At 36.7% G+C, this 22,003-nt stretch overlaps 1 protein-coding gene across 1 annotated transcript in view; it reads left to right on the top strand.

Annotated features, from left to right (window-relative positions):
- The first annotated feature begins 401 nt into the window (after window positions 1–401).
- The window catches only part of LOC127653529 (ubiquinol-cytochrome-c reductase complex assembly factor 1-like), a 29,081-nt gene continuing 7,479 nt past the window's right edge, over window positions 402–22,003 (top strand). Inside the window, exons 1-8 of the mRNA XM_052140218.1 lie at window positions 402–600; window positions 1,632–1,736; window positions 4,656–4,763; window positions 5,970–6,042; window positions 7,783–7,840; window positions 9,692–9,800; window positions 20,814–20,891; window positions 21,038–21,151. Of these exons, the coding sequence (XP_051996178.1) occupies window positions 526–600; window positions 1,632–1,736; window positions 4,656–4,763; window positions 5,970–6,042; window positions 7,783–7,840; window positions 9,692–9,800; window positions 20,814–20,891; window positions 21,038–21,151 (720 nt within the window). The 5' untranslated portion in view covers window positions 402–525. The remainder of the gene's footprint in view (window positions 601–1,631; window positions 1,737–4,655; window positions 4,764–5,969; window positions 6,043–7,782; window positions 7,841–9,691; window positions 9,801–20,813; window positions 20,892–21,037; window positions 21,152–22,003) is intronic.

The following is a 22,003-nucleotide window of genomic DNA, read 5'->3' as shown; positions in this document are numbered from 1 at the left end:
ATTGCGTCACGCATGCATAAATTTCTGTTGAACACAAAAGGTCTCAGTCACCATTCATTTCATTTGATGTGAAGAAATAAAGTAATATGGGTTTGAAACAACATGAGGCTGATTAAATGAAGACGTAATTTTAATTTTGTTTGAACTATCCCTTTAATTAAACGACCGCTAGAATGCACAAGGTTTGTACGTGGATTTCAACTGTAAATTTGAAGAATACAGAAATTATTTTGAAAAAACAAAAACAAAAAAGGGAGTCATTTGTAAACATATAAATGTTTCTTTACTGTGTTTATTTGTATTTGTTTTATACATTTATTTTCCCTTTAAAAGGAAAGGGCCTCGAGCAGCGGAACTATATTTTACACCTCTGCTTTCCACACGGACTGTTTTAATGGGGGACAGATTCTTTTGACATTGCTGTGAAGGGGGAGTGACGAAATAAACAGTTACACAACGTGTTAGAAATGAACTATTGCTGATTCTCGCTTTACAGTCTGTATTATTGTGACTTTTAGCGGAATCATGTATCGGCGACCGCTGCAGTCCGCCGTCAGACATGTATTAAACGTGTCAGCATCGAGAGCTGTACTCGGAAAGGTAAGTTCTACACTCTTAAAACTAATTATATCACTTAAGTTACTTTTGTTGTGGTTATTTTAAGTTTATCCTAATTTAAGTAAGTCAGAACTGACTTTATGTTTGTTTAGATGGATTGTTTACATCATAAATGCCCTGTTGCTGAAATTATGCAACATAGCCTAATGATGGACAACAGTCTGACTTATACATAATCTGTTCTTTGTTATGTATAAGTCAGACTGTTGTCCATCATTAGACTATGTTGCATAAACACACACACACAGACACACACAAAGTGTACACAAAAGTCTTCAAAGACAAAGGACAACTGGCTCTAATAAGGACAGAAAGAGATTTGGAAGGACAGATGTACAACTAAACAAGAGGATAAGTACATCAAAGTCTCTAGTTTGAGAAATAGACGCCTCACATGTCCTCAGCTGACAGCTTCATTGAATTCTACCCGCTCAACACCAGTTTCATGTACAACAGTAAAGAGGAGACTCAGGGGTGCAGCCTTATGGGAAGAATTGCAAACAAAAGGCAATTTTTTAAACAGAAAAACAAAAAAGAAAAGGTTAGAGTTGGCAAAGAAACAGACATTTGACAACAGATTGTCAAAATGGAAAAGAGTGTAATGGATCTTAACCCCATTGAGATTTTGTGGGATCAGCTAGACTGTAAGGTGCGTGAGAAGTGCCTGACAAGACAGTCACCTCTAAGGCAAGTGCTACAGGAAGCGTGGAAGTATCTCGACAAACTAACAGTTAGAATGCCTGAAAGTGTACAGTTAATTAAACTTCAGATTTCATATGGTTGCTGTGGATGATGCTTGAGTTTACATTATAATTTTTCATATCACTCTCAGCATCTATCATATATGTTTTTTCAAGTTTATACTATACGTTATTTAAGTGTATCTCAGTTGGTTTATAATTAGTCATATTTATTTGTCAATTTTGGGATACATACAAACTTCCATTAGTTTCATTTAACTGGGAACATACTAGATTGGAAAGCACTTCATGTTGTATATTTCTGTTTTACAGGCTGTTGAACAAGGTGCTTGTCATATCAGTGCTTCAGTGGCTTGCCGGATGTCAGCAAATGTCCCCAATCACTCACAATGTCGAGCTCTTCACAGCACAAGAGAGGTGTGTGCTACCGATCATATCGATTCATATGAACATACATGTTCATTTTGCTTACATAGCTGGAAGATAATTTCTTTCCTAATGCTGTTAATTATACAAGAGACCTTCTGACTGGGTACATTATGAAAATATTAATTTGACTCATTATATTTTATTAATTTTCAAAATTGTGGTCTCATTATAGCTTTTAAAAATGAAAAATCCATGTTTTCCATCAATAAATATGATATTAAATTGCGTAGATTATATTTCTTTTCATGGTTATTGTTTTATTACTTAATTTACAAGTGTTAAGCAAACATTAGTTGAACACATGCTAAAACCCAGTTCTGTCTCTTTAAGAAAGCCAGCATTTTTAGAGCTAGGGCTGCAACTAACGATTATTTTGATAATCAATTAATTTAACCATTATTAGAACGGTTACTCTGCGATTATTGCAACAAATTAATCATTAGCTCTTAACCGATTATTCATCTTGTGACCTGAAGGTTGTATTAAACATGCTTACTAACAATAAAGAGGACACAATCATCATTTAAAAATACCTCTAAATGACGTTCACTTAGAAACATTTTAATTCTTTAAGTTTAATTCAGTAATGAAATTCACTTCAAAAAATCCTTTTGTTATCAGGTGTTTTTCTCTTGTTTTCCATTTAAAATTGTCTAAAAATCCTTAATACAAGATACATTTACCTGAGAAGCAACATATACAATATTTATACTTGCTTTAAGAGGATGTATCTTAAATGTAAGTGTATTTTATGTATACGTGTATTTTTGCACTTGGTTATACTTCTGCGAGTGCATATAAGACAAAATATACTTATATTCAAGATTTAATCTCTAAAAGCAAGTCTAAATATCTTATATGCTGCTTCTCAGGTGAATGCATCTTTTTTTTAAAGGATTTTTAGATATTTTATAATATTTGTATTTTTGATATTATATTCAACATTCTCAGATAACAATTTCTTCTTCTGCAGTATAGCTAAAATGTACATTTTAAAGGAGTTTTAGATATTTATATTCGAAAACAAGCCAAAACTAAAACAAATCGGAAACTTATTTTGTTGCAGTGTATAATGGGGCGAAGACTACCCTCAATTACCTTTGTTCACTTCAATCCATCTTTAACTCACAAAAAACAAACTCTCTCTTTTTATAATAAACTCTCTCTCTTATTAAAGTTGCATATTGCCAATTTACGTCACAATAAGAAATGTACAGTGACACATATACTGAATTATGATTCAATATGTCGCGAGCCATCACGTTATACTCAAGCTGCAGCAAGCGTGCACGCTCAAGGGACGAGCATCCCCGTGCCAGAGTGTGCATCATCCGGGTGCAGTTTCAATCTCTCCCTCTTAGATCGGGACATTCACACAACTCATAGAAGAGGCGCTGACCACACAGAGATCTGTTAGTTCGGAGTTTGTATTTATTTACATGATCTGCATCCGTATTATTTGAACTTTAATAAAGCTATAATGCATTAAATATGACTGCATTAAAGATGTAACGCTGGGGTGTTTCCTTTTAAAGAGCTCTGGCTCCACTTATTCCACAATGAGAGTGCTTTTGTATTTATTTTGTGTTTTTGTATTATAATTCCCACATACTTTGCGATCTACATCACCTGAAGCTGTTTGGAAAGTTTAGAGTGCATCAGGACCGTGAGCTGTGTAATTCTTCCTCTCCTCATTCAGGCGCGAGCTGAAGTACTGATCCCCCTTGTCATCATTAGAGTTTAATGTGATCTCATGTTATGTTAAATGAGATCAAACAACTATTCGGCAACAAACATTTTTGTAGTAATTTTTTTTATTGTTGATGTTGTCGATAACATCGACTAATCGTTTCAGCCCTAAAATGAGCTCATGCTAACAAGAGAAAACTGGAATGGGTTTACCTCATAAGTGCTATGCATGATTAGAATTTAATATTTGATATATTCTTAAAAATAAACAGGCCGTAAAGAACAAGTAGGGTACAAAAAGATACATTATTCAATGACAAGGGATTGTGTGGATCTCATCTTTGGACACAGAACCAAATCAAATCAAATTTTTACTCTTAACACAGTGAAAGAATCTTGAAAGAGTGAAATGTGAAAATGTACCAGCCAGTGGCTAATCATAGACATTTTTCATCACATAGCGCAAAATTGGGTTGCAAATGCAAGTGATTTTCTCATTGTAGTGGAGGGTTGCGCATAGAGTAAAAGAACGATCTTGCGATTTAACAATTGATATCAAGATCGTTCAAATGAAGATCGTCGTGATGCATCAGAAAATCGATATTTTTATCTGGTCCTTTTCTCAGGATAAGGATTCTAGCAACTTTCTTTCTGTTGAACACAAATGGAGATGTAGGAATGATTACCTCAATCTCTATTTTCTTTGATTGCATACCTTTTCCATACAATAAAAGCAAATGTTGACTGAGGCTAACGTTCCGTTAACATCTCCTTTTTCCTTCTGTGTTCCACAGAGGAAAGAAAGGCATACAGATCTGGAACAACATAAGTGTTCGTAAATGATAACAAAAATGTCCTTTTTGGGTGAGCTATCCCTTTTAGGAAGATCTGTGTCTGATGGCTTTTGACTAGTGTTTTCAAAATACCGGTACAAAAATAAAAAAAGATGTAACAATACCAGTGTGTAACACTGGGAACTCCACAGACATTGAGAATCATTTGCGTTGTATGAGATGATAGAGCAGAGCACTAAGCCACTGTGATGCGCATATTACATGCAGATATTATATATATTATATTTATATAATCCCAGCATTTGTCAATATGTTGTTTATGTGCGCTATGTGTCTCTGTATACCTTTACATTGCTCTGGATTTCTATATGTGTATGCCATTGCTTTATATAGCTCTAATGGCAGATGTGTATTCTTCTTCCAGCTCTGTATGATTAAAGAGACTCCACAGGCTACAGAAGAAGAGGTGGGGGCCTTCACCAAACTGATCGAGGCCATGGGCTTCACCGGGCCCCTCAAATACAACAAATGGGTAAACATCAAGTCATCTACAGTTATTTTAAAGAAAAACTTCAACCAAGATTAAAAATTCTGTCATAATTTACTCACCCTCATATGTTTCCAAACCTGTATGACGTTCTTCTGTGGAACAAAACAAATATTCTGAAGAATGTTCACACTGCTCTTTTTCAAATAACAAAAGAGTGATTGATTTAAAAGGACCATATAAGTAAAATGAAAGCACTATATTCCATGGCTTCTAAAGCTGTTTTATAGCCTGGTGTGAGGAAAAGACATCAATTTAAGTCACTATTCATTAAAAATCTTCCCTTCTGCTGTAGCCCTTAAATATTCTGCATATTCAGACTTACAAAAAAGAAAAAGCATTGGGCCAGGTTTGATTTTAGTCCCTACAAGCAATAATGGTTCTTGTGTGTTTCGTAACTGATCGTCTGATGCAAATGAGATTTCAGAGCTATGGCAGAACAGAACATTTTCAGACTTGCCGTGTAGTGCATCAGTCATATGGACTGCTTTCTTAGTGCTTTTTCTGTCCGTTTTGGTGCTTGACAGCCTCTTGTTACTAGCCTATATTTCCACTGTATTAAAACATTTGACGATATGAGGGCTAGTACTTTATTTTCAATCAACATCTGTTATCTTGTACTATAGGCACATATCATTGACCAAATATTGTGTCTCATGTAGTTACTGACACCATCTTTTGGTGTATTTCCTGTGACTCTTTACCTGTAGAACAACACACAATACATGGTGGTTTTAATCCCTTGAATTATTTGAATTGAATTATTCAGTTGACACTTTTAAAAAGACCTTTTACAAAATTGAACCAGATTCAGTTTTAGAGTTTAATCAAAATAGATTTTAAAAACCTACGTAGGTTTTTGATTACAATACCTCTTATTACATTTGTTTTTTGCCATAAAACAAAATTGCAGTGGAAGCTGGAAGATGACTTCAGCTCATACCTCTACCTGTTTAGTGTTTTAAAAAACAGCTACCAGGGCCAAACATTTTTTCCATACTGGAGCTGCAGTTTGGCTCTGTAAAGCTTGAGCATGTCTGCTTTATTATGTATCACATGTTTGGCATGTCAGACTGGACTGAAAACAACAGTGGTGTCTTGACTAATTTTATCACGTGCTGCTACTTATCATGCTGGATGGAGTGGCTTTTTCATCATGTGTGTCATAAATGTCTCTCTCTTCTTTTGCAGAAAATTAAGATAGCCGCATTACGCATGTACACATGCTGTGTAGAAAGAATCAACTATGACGAATTCTTTGAAAGTAGGTATTTTTTCTTGTGAATGATAAAATTGTGTGTCTCTTTCACAGTGGACTAAGAGGGGTAAAACAGACTACTGTAGATTTGGATTTCCTGACAAAAACTTGTAGTCTTTGCAAGTTAGCAAAAGAATACGGTTGGAGTTTTAGGCTTTGGTGAAATACAATATCAGAGTCGTTTGGCCATCGTTATGACACTCCACACACTTGTTTTCACTCAACTTTGTATGATAATCAGCACACAATGCAATGCTATCTTTACAGCGTAAAGGCAACTATATGATTAATTAACCACTTAACCACAACTAGATATGCAAATAAAGGTAAGAAGACCAGTCGCAATTCGATATGCAAATATTATGATCACGTCCTAGCTGTGATGCTGAACTCTCTGTTAATGTAAATCAGTAGGAGATTTTCAAATTTAAAGTGTCAATGAAAACAAGGATTGTTTTGCGGCATTTAGTCCATGTTTGTTAGCTTTGATGCCATCTACACTCAGTGACCACTTTATTAGGTACACCTGTACACTTATTTAAACATGTGATCATCTAATCAGTCAATCGTGTGGCAGCAGTGCAATACATATAATCAGGCAGCTACAGATCAGGAGCTTCAGTTAATGTTCACATCAACCATCAGAATGGGCAAAAAATGTGATCTCAGTGATTTGGACCGTGGTATGATTTTTGGTGCCAGATGGGCTAGTTTGAGTATTTCTGTAACTGCTGATCTTCTGGGATTTTCACGCTTCTTGGCTGACAGAAGTTACAGGAATACTCAAACCAGCCCGTATGGCACCAACTTGTCGAAATTACTGAGATCACATTTTTCCCTTTTCTGATGGTTGATGTGAACGTTAACTGAAGCTCCTGACCTAATATGAATGATTTTATACAATGCACTGCTGTCACATGATTGGCTGATTAGATAATCGCATGAAGAAGTAGGTGTACCTAATAAACTGGTCACTGAGTGTATATGTTAGTGTACAAAATACATTTTTGCAGACTTGAAATTCACAGTCTTTCTGTTCTGGAAAATACGAACCAAAAATACTGATGATTCATCTTACACTACTAGTTTTATGTCCAATCAAATGCTCTGTAGGATAAGAATATTACCACCAGCTAAGTTTTGATTCATGGCTGTATGTAAACTAAAGTCTATTGGCTAATTAAATATAAAGGTTCTTTGAAATGTCCCGAAAAACGTCCTTTTTCATTAGCAAATGTGTCAACCAAGGAAAAAACTGCACTTTTTAAGCAAAAAAAGGGGTTCTTTATATTTTTCATGTGCTGTGTCAAAATGCGCATTAAACTGAAATATAACAGAATGAATCAGAATGAAATCGAATCAGTAAATCTGAATCGATGCTCATGAATGAATGAATTGATTATGTTTGAGTAATATCAATAAAGTGCTGCCTTGCAAGCACTTTAAATACAATACCATTTTATTTAATCCAGACTGCATTATAGCAGTATGGCCTTCTGTTATGCTCATTTAAATAAAATAAAAAAACCTCCTAAACACCCCTCACTTCAGCTGTATCGTTGATATTAGTGTAAGGGACCTTTTCAGCAGCACCTGAAAGATTTATGTTGTGTTGTTTTCTTAAGCTGAGAAAAAAAACAGGTGTCAACCCAATAGTGGTTTTTGAATCAGAGCCCAAGTTTGCATTGGTTTGCGAGATGTTGTGTTTTCTCCTTCACTCAAATCTGCTCTCTCTCTTTCTCCCAGAATGCTCTCTCCCTGACACGCTCAACTCGTGGTTCTTGGTGGCACAGCTCCACGTCTGGTGAGTTTTTGGGCATAATTTCAGTTAGAATGGCGACGTGCCAAAGAAGAACTGCTTGCCAGGCTCTAGATCTCTAAATCCTTGATGGGTTATTCATTTAAAGCATTGAGTTGATTCAAATCGATTTGCTCTGATGGATTCTAAATGGTGCTTCACAAGACTTGTTCATTGTCAAGAGCATCACAGGATAAACCTTGATGATTAAAGCTGAAGTATGCAACTTTTTCTGTGTTCAAATACTTTCTCCTAACCCAGCTTAATATGCAGAGACAACTATAAGTAAGCCATTCATAGGCAAATTTTCTCGAAAACTGTAAGCACGGTGAAAATCCTTTGTTTTAAATGATCCATAAACATTGACCTGACCAATGGTGTGAGTTTGGGGCGGGACTATCTCTTTGTCTGACCAACAGCTTTCTTTTTTTGAGAAAGCTGTTTATCTCCATGTTTTTTTTTCAGTTTTCAATTTATTGTCTCATTATACATTATGACCGAAAGAACTAGGTTGCGAGTACAAGCGGCCGAAATGGGCTTCCTCAGAAGGGTGGCGGGCTTCTCCCTTAGAGATGGGGTGTGGAGCTCAGTCATCCGTGCGGAGCTCAGAGTAGAACCGCTGCTCCTTTGTGTCCTTGAGCAAGGCACTTAACTCCAGGTTGCTCGATTGTCCTGTAATAAGTGCACTGTAAGTTGCTTTGGATAAAAGCGTCTGCCAAATGCATAAATGTAAATGTAAATAATAACAATGAAGTTTTGAATGTAATGATGTTTATTAATAATGACATTCTGAAAACTATGCTTAATAATGAAGCTATGAATATAATGACGTTTATTAATAATGACGTTCATTCATAATGACGTTTTGACGTCTATTAATAATGACATTTATTAATAATGATGTTTTGAATATAATGATGTTCATTAATAATGACATGTTGTATCGATTCATTGAATCGATGCTGATTCACACAATTTAAATAACTAATGCTGTTTTTGATACTGAAAATGTATGTATGTGATGAAATGTTTGAATAATTTGAAGACCGTTACACTTCAATGTCGTCCAAATTTTTCATTTGTCTTTTTCACCCGTCATCGTCCTCGTTGATGGCATTTGCTAATGTAATGTATGCTAATGCACAGGTGACTGGGATTGCCTAAGCTTATGAAAAGATTGAATGTGTGATGTCATCAGAAAGAGGCGGATGATTAATGGTAGCAGTTTGGCGCCAGTGCTCTGTACACTTCCAGTTAAAGGCGCTTTGTGTTTGCGCATGCAGCCGTGCGTGTGCACGATGACTAACTGTGTTTGTGCAGAGTGACATGGACTGGGAAAACTCAGTCTGGACTCAGTCAAACTCACATTTTCAAACACAAACTCAATAACACTCACACTGTCTTATCACCTACACCATTCGTTTACAAAGAACTGTTGATTTATGCAATAATGTAAGGAAAATTCTCTGTTTAATACAACTGAAAGGAATAGTTTTTCCCCAAAATAAAGATTTTGCCATCGTTTAATCACCATCATGATGTTCCAAAACCATGATGTTCACAATCTCCTGTTGTGTTCTGCAGAAAAAAAGAAAGGTTATGGGTTTGGAACAACATGAAGCTGATTAAATAATAACAACATTTTCATTTTTGGGGTGAACTATCCCTTTTAGTCTCATTATATTTTTGGGGACCTCTGTAAGTTTTTCAGCTGGTGAAGATCACAGTAATATGGATCTCTGAAGTTTCCTGGTAACAGATCCTGGCAGAAAGTAGCATTACACAAGCACTCCTTTCACCCTCAGTTTGAAGAGCAACAGCTCTGTGTTGAGTCAGCATTCTGCTCTTCTCTTGTAGGATGTGTCTGGTCCGGATGCGACAGGAAGGCAGAGCTGGGAAGTACATGTCCCGTTACATCGTCCACTCCATGTGGGAGGACGTGGAGCAGAGGAGCAAGATTATGGGGGTACGTGTGTGTGCGCGCATTGAATTCAGCTGCCTTTGGCATTTTACGTTTTTACTTGGGCTGTCAATTTATTACAATTGTTTATATAATTATTGTATTTGATATGCTGATTAAAGGAATAGTTCACCCTAAAATGAAAATTTAGTTACTTACCCTCAAGCCATCCCAGATGTGTTTGACATTCTTCTGCAGGACAGGAAAATAAGAAGAATATCTCAGCTCTGTAGGTCCATACAATGCAAGTGAATGGTGGCCAGAACTTTGAAGCTCCAAAAAGCACAAAGGCAGCATAAAATTAACCCATAAGACTCAATTGTTTTAATCCATGTCTTCAGATGCGATCAAATAGATTTTTGGTAAGAATATACCAAAATGTAACTTGTTTTTTACAGTAAATTATGCCATTGCAATCACAAGGCTTGATGCATGCACAGAGTGCTAGATGGCGCTAGGAAGTGTAATCAAGCTTGAAATCACGATCCCCAAGGAGACTGCTGACTTCACGATTTAAAGTGGAAAAACAAGTCACATTTTGGTCTGTTCTCACCCAAAACCAGTTAGATCACTTCAGGAGACATTGATTAAACCACTGGAGTTTTAAGGATTACGTTTATGCAGCCTTTATATGCATTTTGGATCTTCAAATGATAAAATCACTTACTGACCTTTTCTGTGTAAAGTTAAAGCCAATTTTACAGCATCGTTACAATGATGATGTAATGTCAACAAACCCTAAAACGATTTAAACATCTTTACAGCTCAAATAACATGGGCTTTAAAAGAAGAATTACTGTTTTTATAAAATCATAAGCTTCACATTTCTGTATTTTAACCCTCCAAAAAATGGTCACATTCACTTCCTTTGTAAGTGCATCACTGCAAGCTCGATGTTTACTTTTTTAATGAAAAGGACATGCAATTGGGCATGTTCTGGTTGTTAAATTTGAACTACACCTTTGGTTACTCTGCTATGACAGCTGTGTGAACTTGAGGGGAACTGACTTCCAGGAAAAATCACCTTGACACCAACTGGTTAAATGTAATGCAAAAATGGCTCAGAAAAGTGAAGTTCATTTTGAGAAAAACACTAGCAGCATTTGTTTGCAGATGCCACTCTGTTTGATGATTTGTTATCTAATGCTTTGACAATCATAAAGGTTTTATGTAAATGTTTATGTCTAAATATTACATGGGGTCATTTTATTTGCCATTAAGCCACCTTGCTCTCTAAATACTACATTTATGCATTTGGCAGACGCTTTTATCCAAAGCGACTTACAGTGCACTTATTACAGGGACAATCCCCCCAGAGCAACCTGGAGTTAAGTGCCTTGCTCAAGGACACAATGGTGGTGGCTGTGGGGATCGAACCAACAACCTTCTGATTAACAGTTATGTGCTTTAGCCCACTACACCACCACCACTCAAATACTGGCATCGATTAGTGAAAACCCCCCATATCTGCTGGTCACTAATCCACAAGTGTCTTAAAGTACTCTGTAAGAAACCCCTGCAACATGCATTTACACAGCCTGATGTTTTGCAAGGTTGTTTGCATATGATATTACATGGATGAAGATCTAGTCTGTTATTTTGGTATGTGGACTAGGGAAATTATAAGGATATTCTGTGAAATACTGCCACACACACCTCAGTGTATAGGATGTGATGACTACGCTCTATAGACTGTGGCAGCATTTGAAGCTGAGCGCAGTCCAGTGGAATAGCAAAATGTGTTTAAATCTCCACAAGGTCAGTAAAGATGACGTGTGTGAGTGTGTGAGTGTGAGAGGAAGCCAGCATAAGGCGCCTGAAGGGAACTGCTGTCAAAGAGGGTGGGAACAGACCTCAGGCCAGCTGTGAAAACACTGATCTCTCTCCAATATCCCAGCACTTCTCTTTCTTGAAACCCCTCCATCTTAATCTTAATTAAACAACTGAATTAGAGTTGGTTGCCTAATATAAAATTAAACAACATTATGAATATCGCCATTATTTCAGTGCACTTTTTAGAAGTTTCCTAAGTATTTCTTTCACAAAGCTTCATTATGAGAAACTTTTAACAGCACTGTAAAACTAATTAGTTGACATTATTTATTTATATTAAGGCAATCGGTTTGCATGCTTTTTTTTTTTTTTTTTTTTTAAGTAAACATACATATTTGGCTCAAGTAATCAAGTCAACGTAATTGTTTGAGTAAAGTTAACTAGTTACAAGTAATCTTAACTCATATCTGTAATTAAAGTATCATTCATTATTTATTCAATTGATATGTAGCACATTATGAGTGGACTAGGTTAGTCAAATGGCACAGGATTCTCCTCAGTACTAATTAGTGCACATAAATCGCACAAAGTACAATTGAATAACTTAAATTTAAAAGGCTCCAAGTCCAAGGTAACACTAATCTCTATAAACCTGCTACAACAAAAATGATCTTAAAAATACTAAATACATTTTTTAATACTATAATTATATTTCTCCATTAGTTCCCATCTTTTTTTATTTATTTGTTTTTATACTTAATATTTTTTACAGATTTTTACTAAAGACAAAACACAAGTTTTTAAATGAATAAAAACAAATTAAAAGACAATTAAAAGTTCCCGTCTTGACCAAACATACATAATTTAATCAGGCGCAAGGGCTTATGGGTATTTCACATAGCTGCAAGTTTGCAATTTTGAGTTGGTAGTACTGGAAGCCAAAGTTTAAAGAACATATGTATTTGAGGTATGATTTCAAAATGTGACATTTCAAATACTGTTTTATTAGGACCACTTGATTTGTTTTTATTAATAACAACTTGCGAGTAATGGTAACTTAATTTTATAAGTATTTCAGCTTTTATATATTTCATCACATTCGCGGTGTGTCAGAAGTTTACATACAAATTGCTAACATTGCATTTTTATTTGTTAGCATTGCATTTAAATTGTTTAACTTGGGTCAAAAGTTTTGGGGAGCCTTCCACAAGCTTCTTACAATAGGTTGCTGGAATTTTGGCCCATTCCTCCAGACAGAACTGGTGTAACTGGGTCAGGTTTGTAGGCCTCCTTGCTCACACATGCTTTTTCAGTTCTGCCGACAAATTTTCTATCTGATTGAGGTCAGGGCTTTGTGATGGTCACTCCAGTACTTTGACTTTGTTGTCCTTAAGCAATTTTGCCACAACTTTGGAGGTATGCTTGGGGTCATTGTTCATATGGAAGACCCATTTGCGACCGAGCTTTAACATCCTGGCTGATATCTTGAGATGTTGCTTCAATATATCCACATCATTTTCCTTCCTCATGATGCCATCTATTTTTTGAAGTTCACCAGTCCCTCCTGCAGCAAAGCAACAGCACAACATGATGCTGCACCCCCATGCTTCTCTGTTGGGATGGTGTTCTTCGGCTCGCATGCCTCACCCTTTTTCCTCCAAACATAACGATGGTCATTATGGCCAAACAATTAAATTTTTGTTTCATCGGACCACAGGACACAAGATCTTTGTCCCCATGTGCACTTGCAAACTGTAGTCTGGCTTTTTTATAACAGTTTTGGCACAGTCGCTTCTTCCTTGCTGAGCAGCCTTTCAGGTTATGTCGTTATAGGACTCGTTTTACTGTGGATATAGATACTTGTCTACCTGTTTCCTCCAGCATCTTCATAAGGTCCTTTCCTGTTGTTCTGGAATTGATTTGCACTTATCGCACAAAAATACTTTGATCTCTAGAAGACAGAATGCATCTCCTTACTGAGCGTTATGATGGCTGTGTGGTCCCTTGGTGTTTATACTATTGCTTGTATAGATGAATGTAGTACTGTCAGGTTTTTGGAAATTGCTTCTAAGGATGAACCAGACTTGTGGAGGTCCACATTTGTTCTTGGCTGATTTCTTTAGATTTTCCCATGATGTCAAGCAAAGAGGAACTGGGTTTGAAGATAGGCCTTAAAATACATGCACATGTACACCTCCAGTTGACCCAAATAGCATATCAGAAGATCTGTTTCTCACCCACACCCATCATGTCGCTTCTGAAGACATAGTTTAACCATTGGTGTCATATGGATTACTTTTACTCTGCCATGATGATATTTTTGGAACTTCAAAGTTCTGGCCACCATTCACTTGCATTGTATGGGCCTACAGAGCTGAAATATTCTTCTAAAAATATTCATTTGTGTTCTGCAGAAGAAAGTAAGTCATACACATCTGAGATGGCATGAGGGGGAATAAGTGATAAGAGAAATTTTCATTTTTGGATGAACTATCAATTTAAATAAGAGACTGTAAATATAGAAATTATATAATAATAATAATAATAATAATAATAATAATAATAATAGATTCAATAAATAAAGAAAATAGTAGAATTCTTACAGATTGCTGCTAATCTGTTCTATTACACCTAATTTAAAATGTAAACCTCCCCTCCTAGTTTTCATTGATGCAAAATCATCATGACTTCATCATATCTGCCCAGCAATCACATGGTTGAGATACAAATTATTGGTGATCCTGTGTCATGGTGTAGCCTACCTATACTGTTGATCATGGTTATCTTATGTTTGTTGTAAGAATACATTATGAACATCTATAAGCCTAACCATACAGAACCTTTAAGGCTGAGCAGCCTGTAGGGGCACCTTACCCCCATCTCGAACTTGCAAGCTCTGTGCAGGGGCGGCTGGGCAGGTACCCTGCCGTGCCACCCCAGAGAGTGTTGCCGCCCTAGGCGCCTTCCTATATCGCCAATGCCAGGATTCGCTACTGCCCACTTGAATTGTTATATAGTCAATTAAAAGTGAAAAAATATGTCTGTAAACAATTGTTGGAACAATTACTTGTCAAGCACAAAGTAGATGTCCAAAACTATAGTTTGCTAATATAAAGTCTGTGGAGTGGTTAAAAATGAGTTTGAATGACTTAAAACTTAGTGTATGTGAACTTGTTAAATTTGATTCATTTCCATGAATCTGTTCAGACTGTCCATTCCTGTGAATTGATTCAAAACATAAACATTTTCACAGATGTCTCCGTAAGGCATTTTTCTCATATTAAAAGGTTTTGTAAAACATAGTAAAGTACATGTAGGTAACTATTTTAGTATTTAGTGAAAAACAGTGTGGGAAAATATGCCTTGATTGTTTTTAACTAGGTTTTCTAACTGTGCTTTAGTTCTTATATTACACATTTTGAATCTACTTGGCAACAATGGTTGTTTGGTGAAAGGATGGTTCCTCTGGTTGACAATTATCACCCTTTTATGTCATTTCAGAGCACATACTGTACATTCATATTTAGAGCAATTCAGTTTTGTCAAAAGGCTGAAAAATATTATCGTTAGATCTGAGAGTGTTATGACTTCTCTGACTTCAAGTAGCAAAATAATCACCTTTCTGAGGCATTTCAGAGCAAAGACTTTAATGTATCAAAATATGTATATGGAATTTTGTCAAAGCTGAAAAATATTGAGATATATAATTTGTTTGACAATATTGATGAGCCCCAGAATGAATTAGTTTCACCATAAAGTTCGCCTTGATCCAAAGCTATGCATGTACAATATTCCTAATAGACCTAATAAAGTTGGGTCTTGAATTCCATAACCCTGTGAACCGGTTCACGTGAACCAGATCGAACCAGCGACAGTTAATCAGTCACTGCGTGCTGGATATGCCAGTGCATGAGAGAGCTGGAGCCAAGCCAAGCGTTGACAGATTTCATTTGACAGTCACTTAGTGTGTTAGCTGTTTTGAGTTTTAGAGTAGTTTATTTATCCGATGGAACAGCTCTTGGGTTTTACGAGTTAGACTCGAGGATAGAGTAAGCTTTGTTCTGAAAAATATCTAAACATAAAAAACATAGATTTGACAAGTACACAGCAACAAAGATGAAGAAGTGTGTAATTCTTGTGCCACTAGTATCACCAAACATATTCCTACCTGACATAGCAACATTGGCATCAACCGATGGCATTGTGATTGTGTTTGACCAACCAATGGCAGATATGGAGAGTGTTTGGGAAACCTGGTTGAAAACGGCCACCGTTTTTACAGTATAATTGATGGTAATGCTACAAATTACACTCTGCACCTTTAACCTAGGGGTAAGTGTATTTTGAAATACCTTTTTGATATGACTTTTCTCCCCATGGTATTGTCAGGAAGCCTCAATGGAACTTATCCATGAACCAGTCAGGAACAGATTTTCAATTCAGAATATTTTAAGGTAGTCAGGCAATTTTTTACATTTTGATGGAACTGTAGCCCAAATAAGTGCTACAGTACTAAACTTTTAATGTCTTAAGTTTGTGTGTTCATTTAGTGAAATAAGCACCTCTCTTGTGCCACAGCTTTTTCCATAATGTCACTTTCCTCCTCTCTCAGAGCCCATAAATCAAAAATCGCAAATTTCTCACGAGGGCTTTTAACGTAATCCTCTAATTTTTCAGGTCTTTTCTCAGCCAGTCAGAATCGACAAGCATATGAGTTTAAGATTGGAATTGCAGTCATTATATTAATAAAATGCCTAAAATATCAGGTCAGATGAAATTTGGGCCCCTAAAGTAGTCCCTCTGTTGAACTGCTTTTTAAATTTGAAAGACTTAAAGCCAGATTCAAACTCCGTTGTCCCACATTAGCACCATGGCTTAACGTGAGAGCATGTGTAAGAGTTCAAATGTTGATAATTTTTTTTTTTAAAGCAATGTTCTGGGTTCAATACAAGTTAAGCTCAATTGACAGCATTTCTGGCATAATATTGATTACCTAATAATTAGACTTAACACTTGTTTATTAAAAAAAACATTAAAATTGTGATTACAGTAAGGCACTTAAAAAGGAAGTGAACAGGGCCAGTCAATTTTTTATATAATTAATCGCACTTAACGCAATAAATCAACAGCCCTATAGTTACATCACATTTCTTTTAGCAGAACTTTTAGATTTTGTAATAAGAATTGGATGATAATTGCTTATAACTTGAAATATTGATTAATCTAACTCATACATTCTAAATGTAACTCCTTGGTTGAATATAAAATTAACATGCAATCTTAATTTAAATACTTCAAGTTGAATTAAGTAAACCAAACTAAATTAGACATGGTAAATTAACATTCCAGGTTCAATGCAAGATAAGCTCAATCGGCATAATTTGTGGCATAATATTGATTACCACAAAAATGTATTTGTCTTGCCCCTACTTTAAAAAGCAAAGCAAAAATCTGTGTTACAGTGAGTCGCTGTAATGTTGAAATACTCACTTTTTCAAAAATATGGCCTCAAGACATAAAAATGTACATGTAAACATGATTTTAGTTTGATAAAATCACTTACTGACCTTTTTTGTGTAATGTTAAAGACAGTTTTGCCATGATGATGCAATGTCAGCAAACCCTAAAATTACTGTAAAAATGGGGGCTTGGGTAGCTCAGAGAGTATTGATGCTGACTATCACGCCTGGAGTCACGAGTTCGAATCCAGGGTGTGCTGAGTGACTCCAGCCAGGTCCCTTAAGCAATAAAAATTGGCCCGGTTGCTAGGGAGGGTAGAGTCACATGGCGTAACCTCCTTATGGTTGAGATTAGTGGTTCTCGCTCTCAATGGGGCACGTGGTAAGTTGTGCTTTGAGAGTAGGATGAGCCTCCACATGCTGTGAGTCTCTGCGGTGTCATGCACAATGAGCCATGTGATAAGATTGACTGTCTCAGAAGCGGAGGCAACTGAGACTTGTCCTTTACCACCCGGATTGAGGTGAGTAACCGCGCCACCACGAGGACCTACTAAGTAGTGGGAATCGGGAACTCCAAATTGGGTTTAAACAAAAAAAAACAGAAACTCTTCTAAATAACACAACAATTAAACACAAGCAAGTCTCCTCCCTTTACATTCATCTTGAACAAAGACACATGATATAACACTTCATATTTACATACCGTACATACAGTCGAGTTCTGTGCAATGCAAGCTGTTAATTCATTATTCCCTGCCTAGTTTCAGCTAACCAAACTAAAAATATTCATGTTGTCCCAACACAAATGGATTAAATAAGCTTGAAAAAAAAAAGATGAATAAGGAATGCCCAATAGCCTACAACATTTGAAAGGCAAACCAAAGCTTTTTGGAGAAATTTCTGGTTTCGCCAACTCTGTTCAAATATATAATCTCTGCATCTACATTTTCTTTGCAGCATTAGTGGCGTAGATTAAGGCTACTGGACATCTTTATGTTTTTGTACATTTGAAGAGACTGGTTCATTAAACTCAAAACAATAAAACAATTCAAGTTAACTTGATTTGACTTAAAAAGGTGTCAGTTTTGTGAACTCAAAAGAAAGCTCTAAATACTCATCAAGGTTAATTTATTTAAACAAATTTGATTTCATTTTCCCCCACTCAATACAATAAATTACGTTGAGCATTAGGGTTTACGGTGTATTCTTTTGTACTGTATTTGCAAAATCTGAAGTTGATATTTCCTATTGACACTAAAGCACAAGATTAAAAATAACCATATTAAGATTTATGTTTTTGTAACTCATCTAATATGCATCTAAGTCTTTTGTATATATTACTATAGTCGTAAATGGTTCATAAAGTACTCAAATAAACATGCTCGACCATGTCTACCCTTCAAATCAGAACTCGTTTGCATATTATATGAAATTAGAAGTGTGAAAATGGAAAAGACGTCTGACTTTTGACTTGTCACGGCGCCCAGCAACTCTCTTCTGTCACTTGTATGAAGTTGCCCCCATTCATATGGAGCGCTTGTATTGGTGGGATGTGAGTTTGAATTAGATGTAAGTGGGGTCAGGGTGTGGCACTCATTTTGGCTCTGAGAATGTTTGGGACAGAATACATCTGACCCCCTCTGTCCTGGCAGCAGCCAATGAGTGGCACCGCAATAAAATGTCATGATTTTCCATCACTGTCACTCTGCTCTTTCTCATTGGCTCACTTTCCCACATTCTCTTCTGCCGAGTAGAGTCACTAACATTGTGCACATTAGCAAAAAGACAGCGTAGGTCCCTTTCTTTAATTTTATAGTGGTCCCAAAACGTCCCAATTTGGACACTTCAGATACATTTGATTTGTGACCATATTATTACCCCTTTACATTTGTCACAGCACCAATACTATATAAAAAAAGTGAGAATGGATAATGGAATAACCCTAAACGGTAACGGCTTTTATTCACAAATTAAACGGAGAATGTCAGCTCTGTATGCATACACACTGACCTGATGTGGAAGTCTGTTTTCACAGGTCAGAATTGTGGTATTTCCCTTCACTGTTATTTTTTAAGCTGTGAAATATCATGTGTAAACTGAGTGTATTCAGTGCATTTGGCAGCTTCGTAACAGGTCCGTCCTGTTGGATCGGGACACTGATACAGCGCTGGAAATGGGCAGACCCCCGCCTGCTCAATCCTTGCCAGGGTTAGGTTACTTTGCCTAATTGTGCTAAAATACTTGTCATTTGTGTCATGTTAGACCAGCCTCAATTGAACTTTCTTACACACTCACACTCTTAATTGTGCCGGGGCATGTGTGTGATTCTAGTAGTTTTTCTAAGCCTTAGTAATAACAGTAAAGTGAGATATGACACTAATTTGGTGGGGAATGGGCTAGATTTTGCCTCTCCAGCAGTTTTGGTCCCTTGGCCTGATTAGTGCAGGGATTAAATATCCACGCCTGGTTTTACCGACCTGCGTCAGAACAAGGCAAAGAACGATGGAATAACAAAGATGGATGAGTGAGAAAGAGCAGGGTGGTTGTTGGGAAGAAAACATAAGAGGAGCAGGTGAAGAAAGGGACAGTTAGGTTAGTAACTGTTTGGCTGATGCATTGCAACCATTGTTCATATTTAACAGTTAATATTAGTACAAAATAATGGCTGTTTTCAAACAGGATTCCAGAATACTCCCTTTGTCCTCCAATAGTCAGAAACCAGATTGTACCGCCCTAAATGCTTGCCATTGGTTGAGCCAATCTTGTCGTGTCCGGTTGTTCGGGATGCTCAATGTTTTGATGGCACCACAGGTGATGGTGTTTACAAACTTGGGGGAATCAACATACAAATGCTTTACTTGTAGTTGTCTCTGCAAGTCTCTGCAAGTTAAAATGGGATAAGTTGGGCAGTTTAACAAACTTTAACGTGCTCAGTGAGATTCTCTTTATTACTCCACCATGACAAGAGTTTACTTGAATGAGAAGACGACAGATAACCATCTTGCCTTAAGATGGTTATTTATATCTTCAGCATTAGTGTGCCAATAGGAAATATAAATGTTAGATTCCCAAACAGTCCTTTGGAAAATAGAAAAGATTAGAATAGAAGAGCAGGGCACTCTGCAAGAGATGGCATTGCCCCCACAGAGCCCCCCACTGAACAATGAGTCAGTCTGTGATTAAATTAAGTGACAGAAGTAATTGAGACAGCCTAAATAGATAGAAGAACTGTGGTGAATTCTCCATGATGCTTGAAACATCCTATCTGCCAACAACCAAGAAAAATTTTGTATTTTGTTTTGGCAGTATTGCAGTGCAAAAAAATCATGCAGATATGGGTCAGGAGCTTCAGTTATTGTTCACATCAAACATAAGAATGGGAAAAAAAGATCTCAGAAACGCCTTGTTGGTGAGAGAGGTCAACAGAAAATGGCCAGAATGGTTCGAACTGACATGTCTACGGTAACCAGATAACCGTTGATAAACACAGTATTAGGCAGGTGGTTTTAATGTTGTGGCTGATCGGTGTGTGTGTGAATGTGTACATGTATGTACATGCGTACGTACATACGTACGTGTGTGTGTGTGTATATATATAAATACACACACACACACATACATATGTATATAGCTATATACAACCCTAATTTTACGCAATATATACTGAAAATTCAAAAAAGTTAATTACGAAAACATGTATTGACCAATTAATCATCCTGGCCCGATGTATGTCGATCTACCACGAAGTCAATTTGGAGAACTGAATTGATGCGCTTTACCTTCACAGATTGATGCCATTCACAGAAAAGAGAGTATGAAGGTGATGACAGAAACGTTCTACGCTGCTATTTTTGGATATGATGAGGTATGAAAAATGAATAAACTCAAAAATTATTATAAACTCATTGATGATGCTACCCTACCAACATTGTTTAGGAAAATATGTGGAAATATGTTTCCATCTTGTCATACAATTTACAAAGTGTGTGTTTGTGTGTCTGTATGTTTTAGGGAATTCTATCGGATGATTGCGTTCTTGCTGCAGCTCTCTGGAGGAATCTGTTCAACAGACAGTGTGAAGATCCCAGACAACTTGAGCTCATGGTCGAATACGTCCGCAAACAGGTGAGTGTGTGTATGGTTAAGCAAAGGAAAGTGTCCAGGTGTTTACTCTAGTGCAGACATTGAAATGTGTACATGCTGCCCACACTTTCTCACACACCTAAACACGTTCAAGTGCTGCACGTCACCCCTCCGTCGCTCACATCAACTGGCACCTTCCTCCACCCTATAATGCAACATTCATTGGGTCGGAATTCACCATATACTGTGTTAGTGGACAGATTTCCCTCCCAGTCACCCGTGCTCGAGCCCCTTTTCAGATTGGCTTCCACCCCAACAACACACACACAAACTAACCAATATGAGCTGCTTGCCTGTTTTAAAGGAAAAGTACTAAGACCAGATCACAACTAAATTTGATCCACTTTTGAGTTGAGGTACAATGTGAATGCAAAGAGAACTGGGTTCTTTGTTACATTTGGGTCACATTTTTATTTTTATTTTTTTTTATTTTTTAATTTTGGTTCTGTTAAAGACCACTCAAGAACTTTGTAATTGGCAGCATAGCTAAATATTTAGAAACACACACCCTAAACAACTCATAAATACTGTTCCAGTTCCTTTTAACTGCGTTTTCATAGTTCAGTCTTTTGCGAAGGTTTATTACGTTTTCCAGTTTTACGGAACATTATCGACCTAGCTTAATCATTGCCGTGAATCTTTGGTAATTTCTGAGTGCACACCTCACCTTCCAGCAAGAGTGGCATGACAACACGGATGTAAACACAAACAGGAACTGTGTTGACCCACCAGTGTTGTCATGCCAATATGTCAATAGTTTGAGCTGCAGTAAAAACAAGCTTTTCCATTGAGACTCGAGCTTTTGAAACAAAATGGAGCACAGACATTTAACAT

This window comes from Xyrauchen texanus, chromosome 13, assembly GCF_025860055.1.
Source record: "Xyrauchen texanus isolate HMW12.3.18 chromosome 13, RBS_HiC_50CHRs, whole genome shotgun sequence".
Lineage (NCBI taxonomy): Eukaryota > Metazoa > Chordata > Actinopteri > Cypriniformes > Catostomidae > Xyrauchen > Xyrauchen texanus.
Note: the sequence above shows the minus strand (reverse complement) of the source record. Positions and strands in the feature narration are given on the sequence as shown.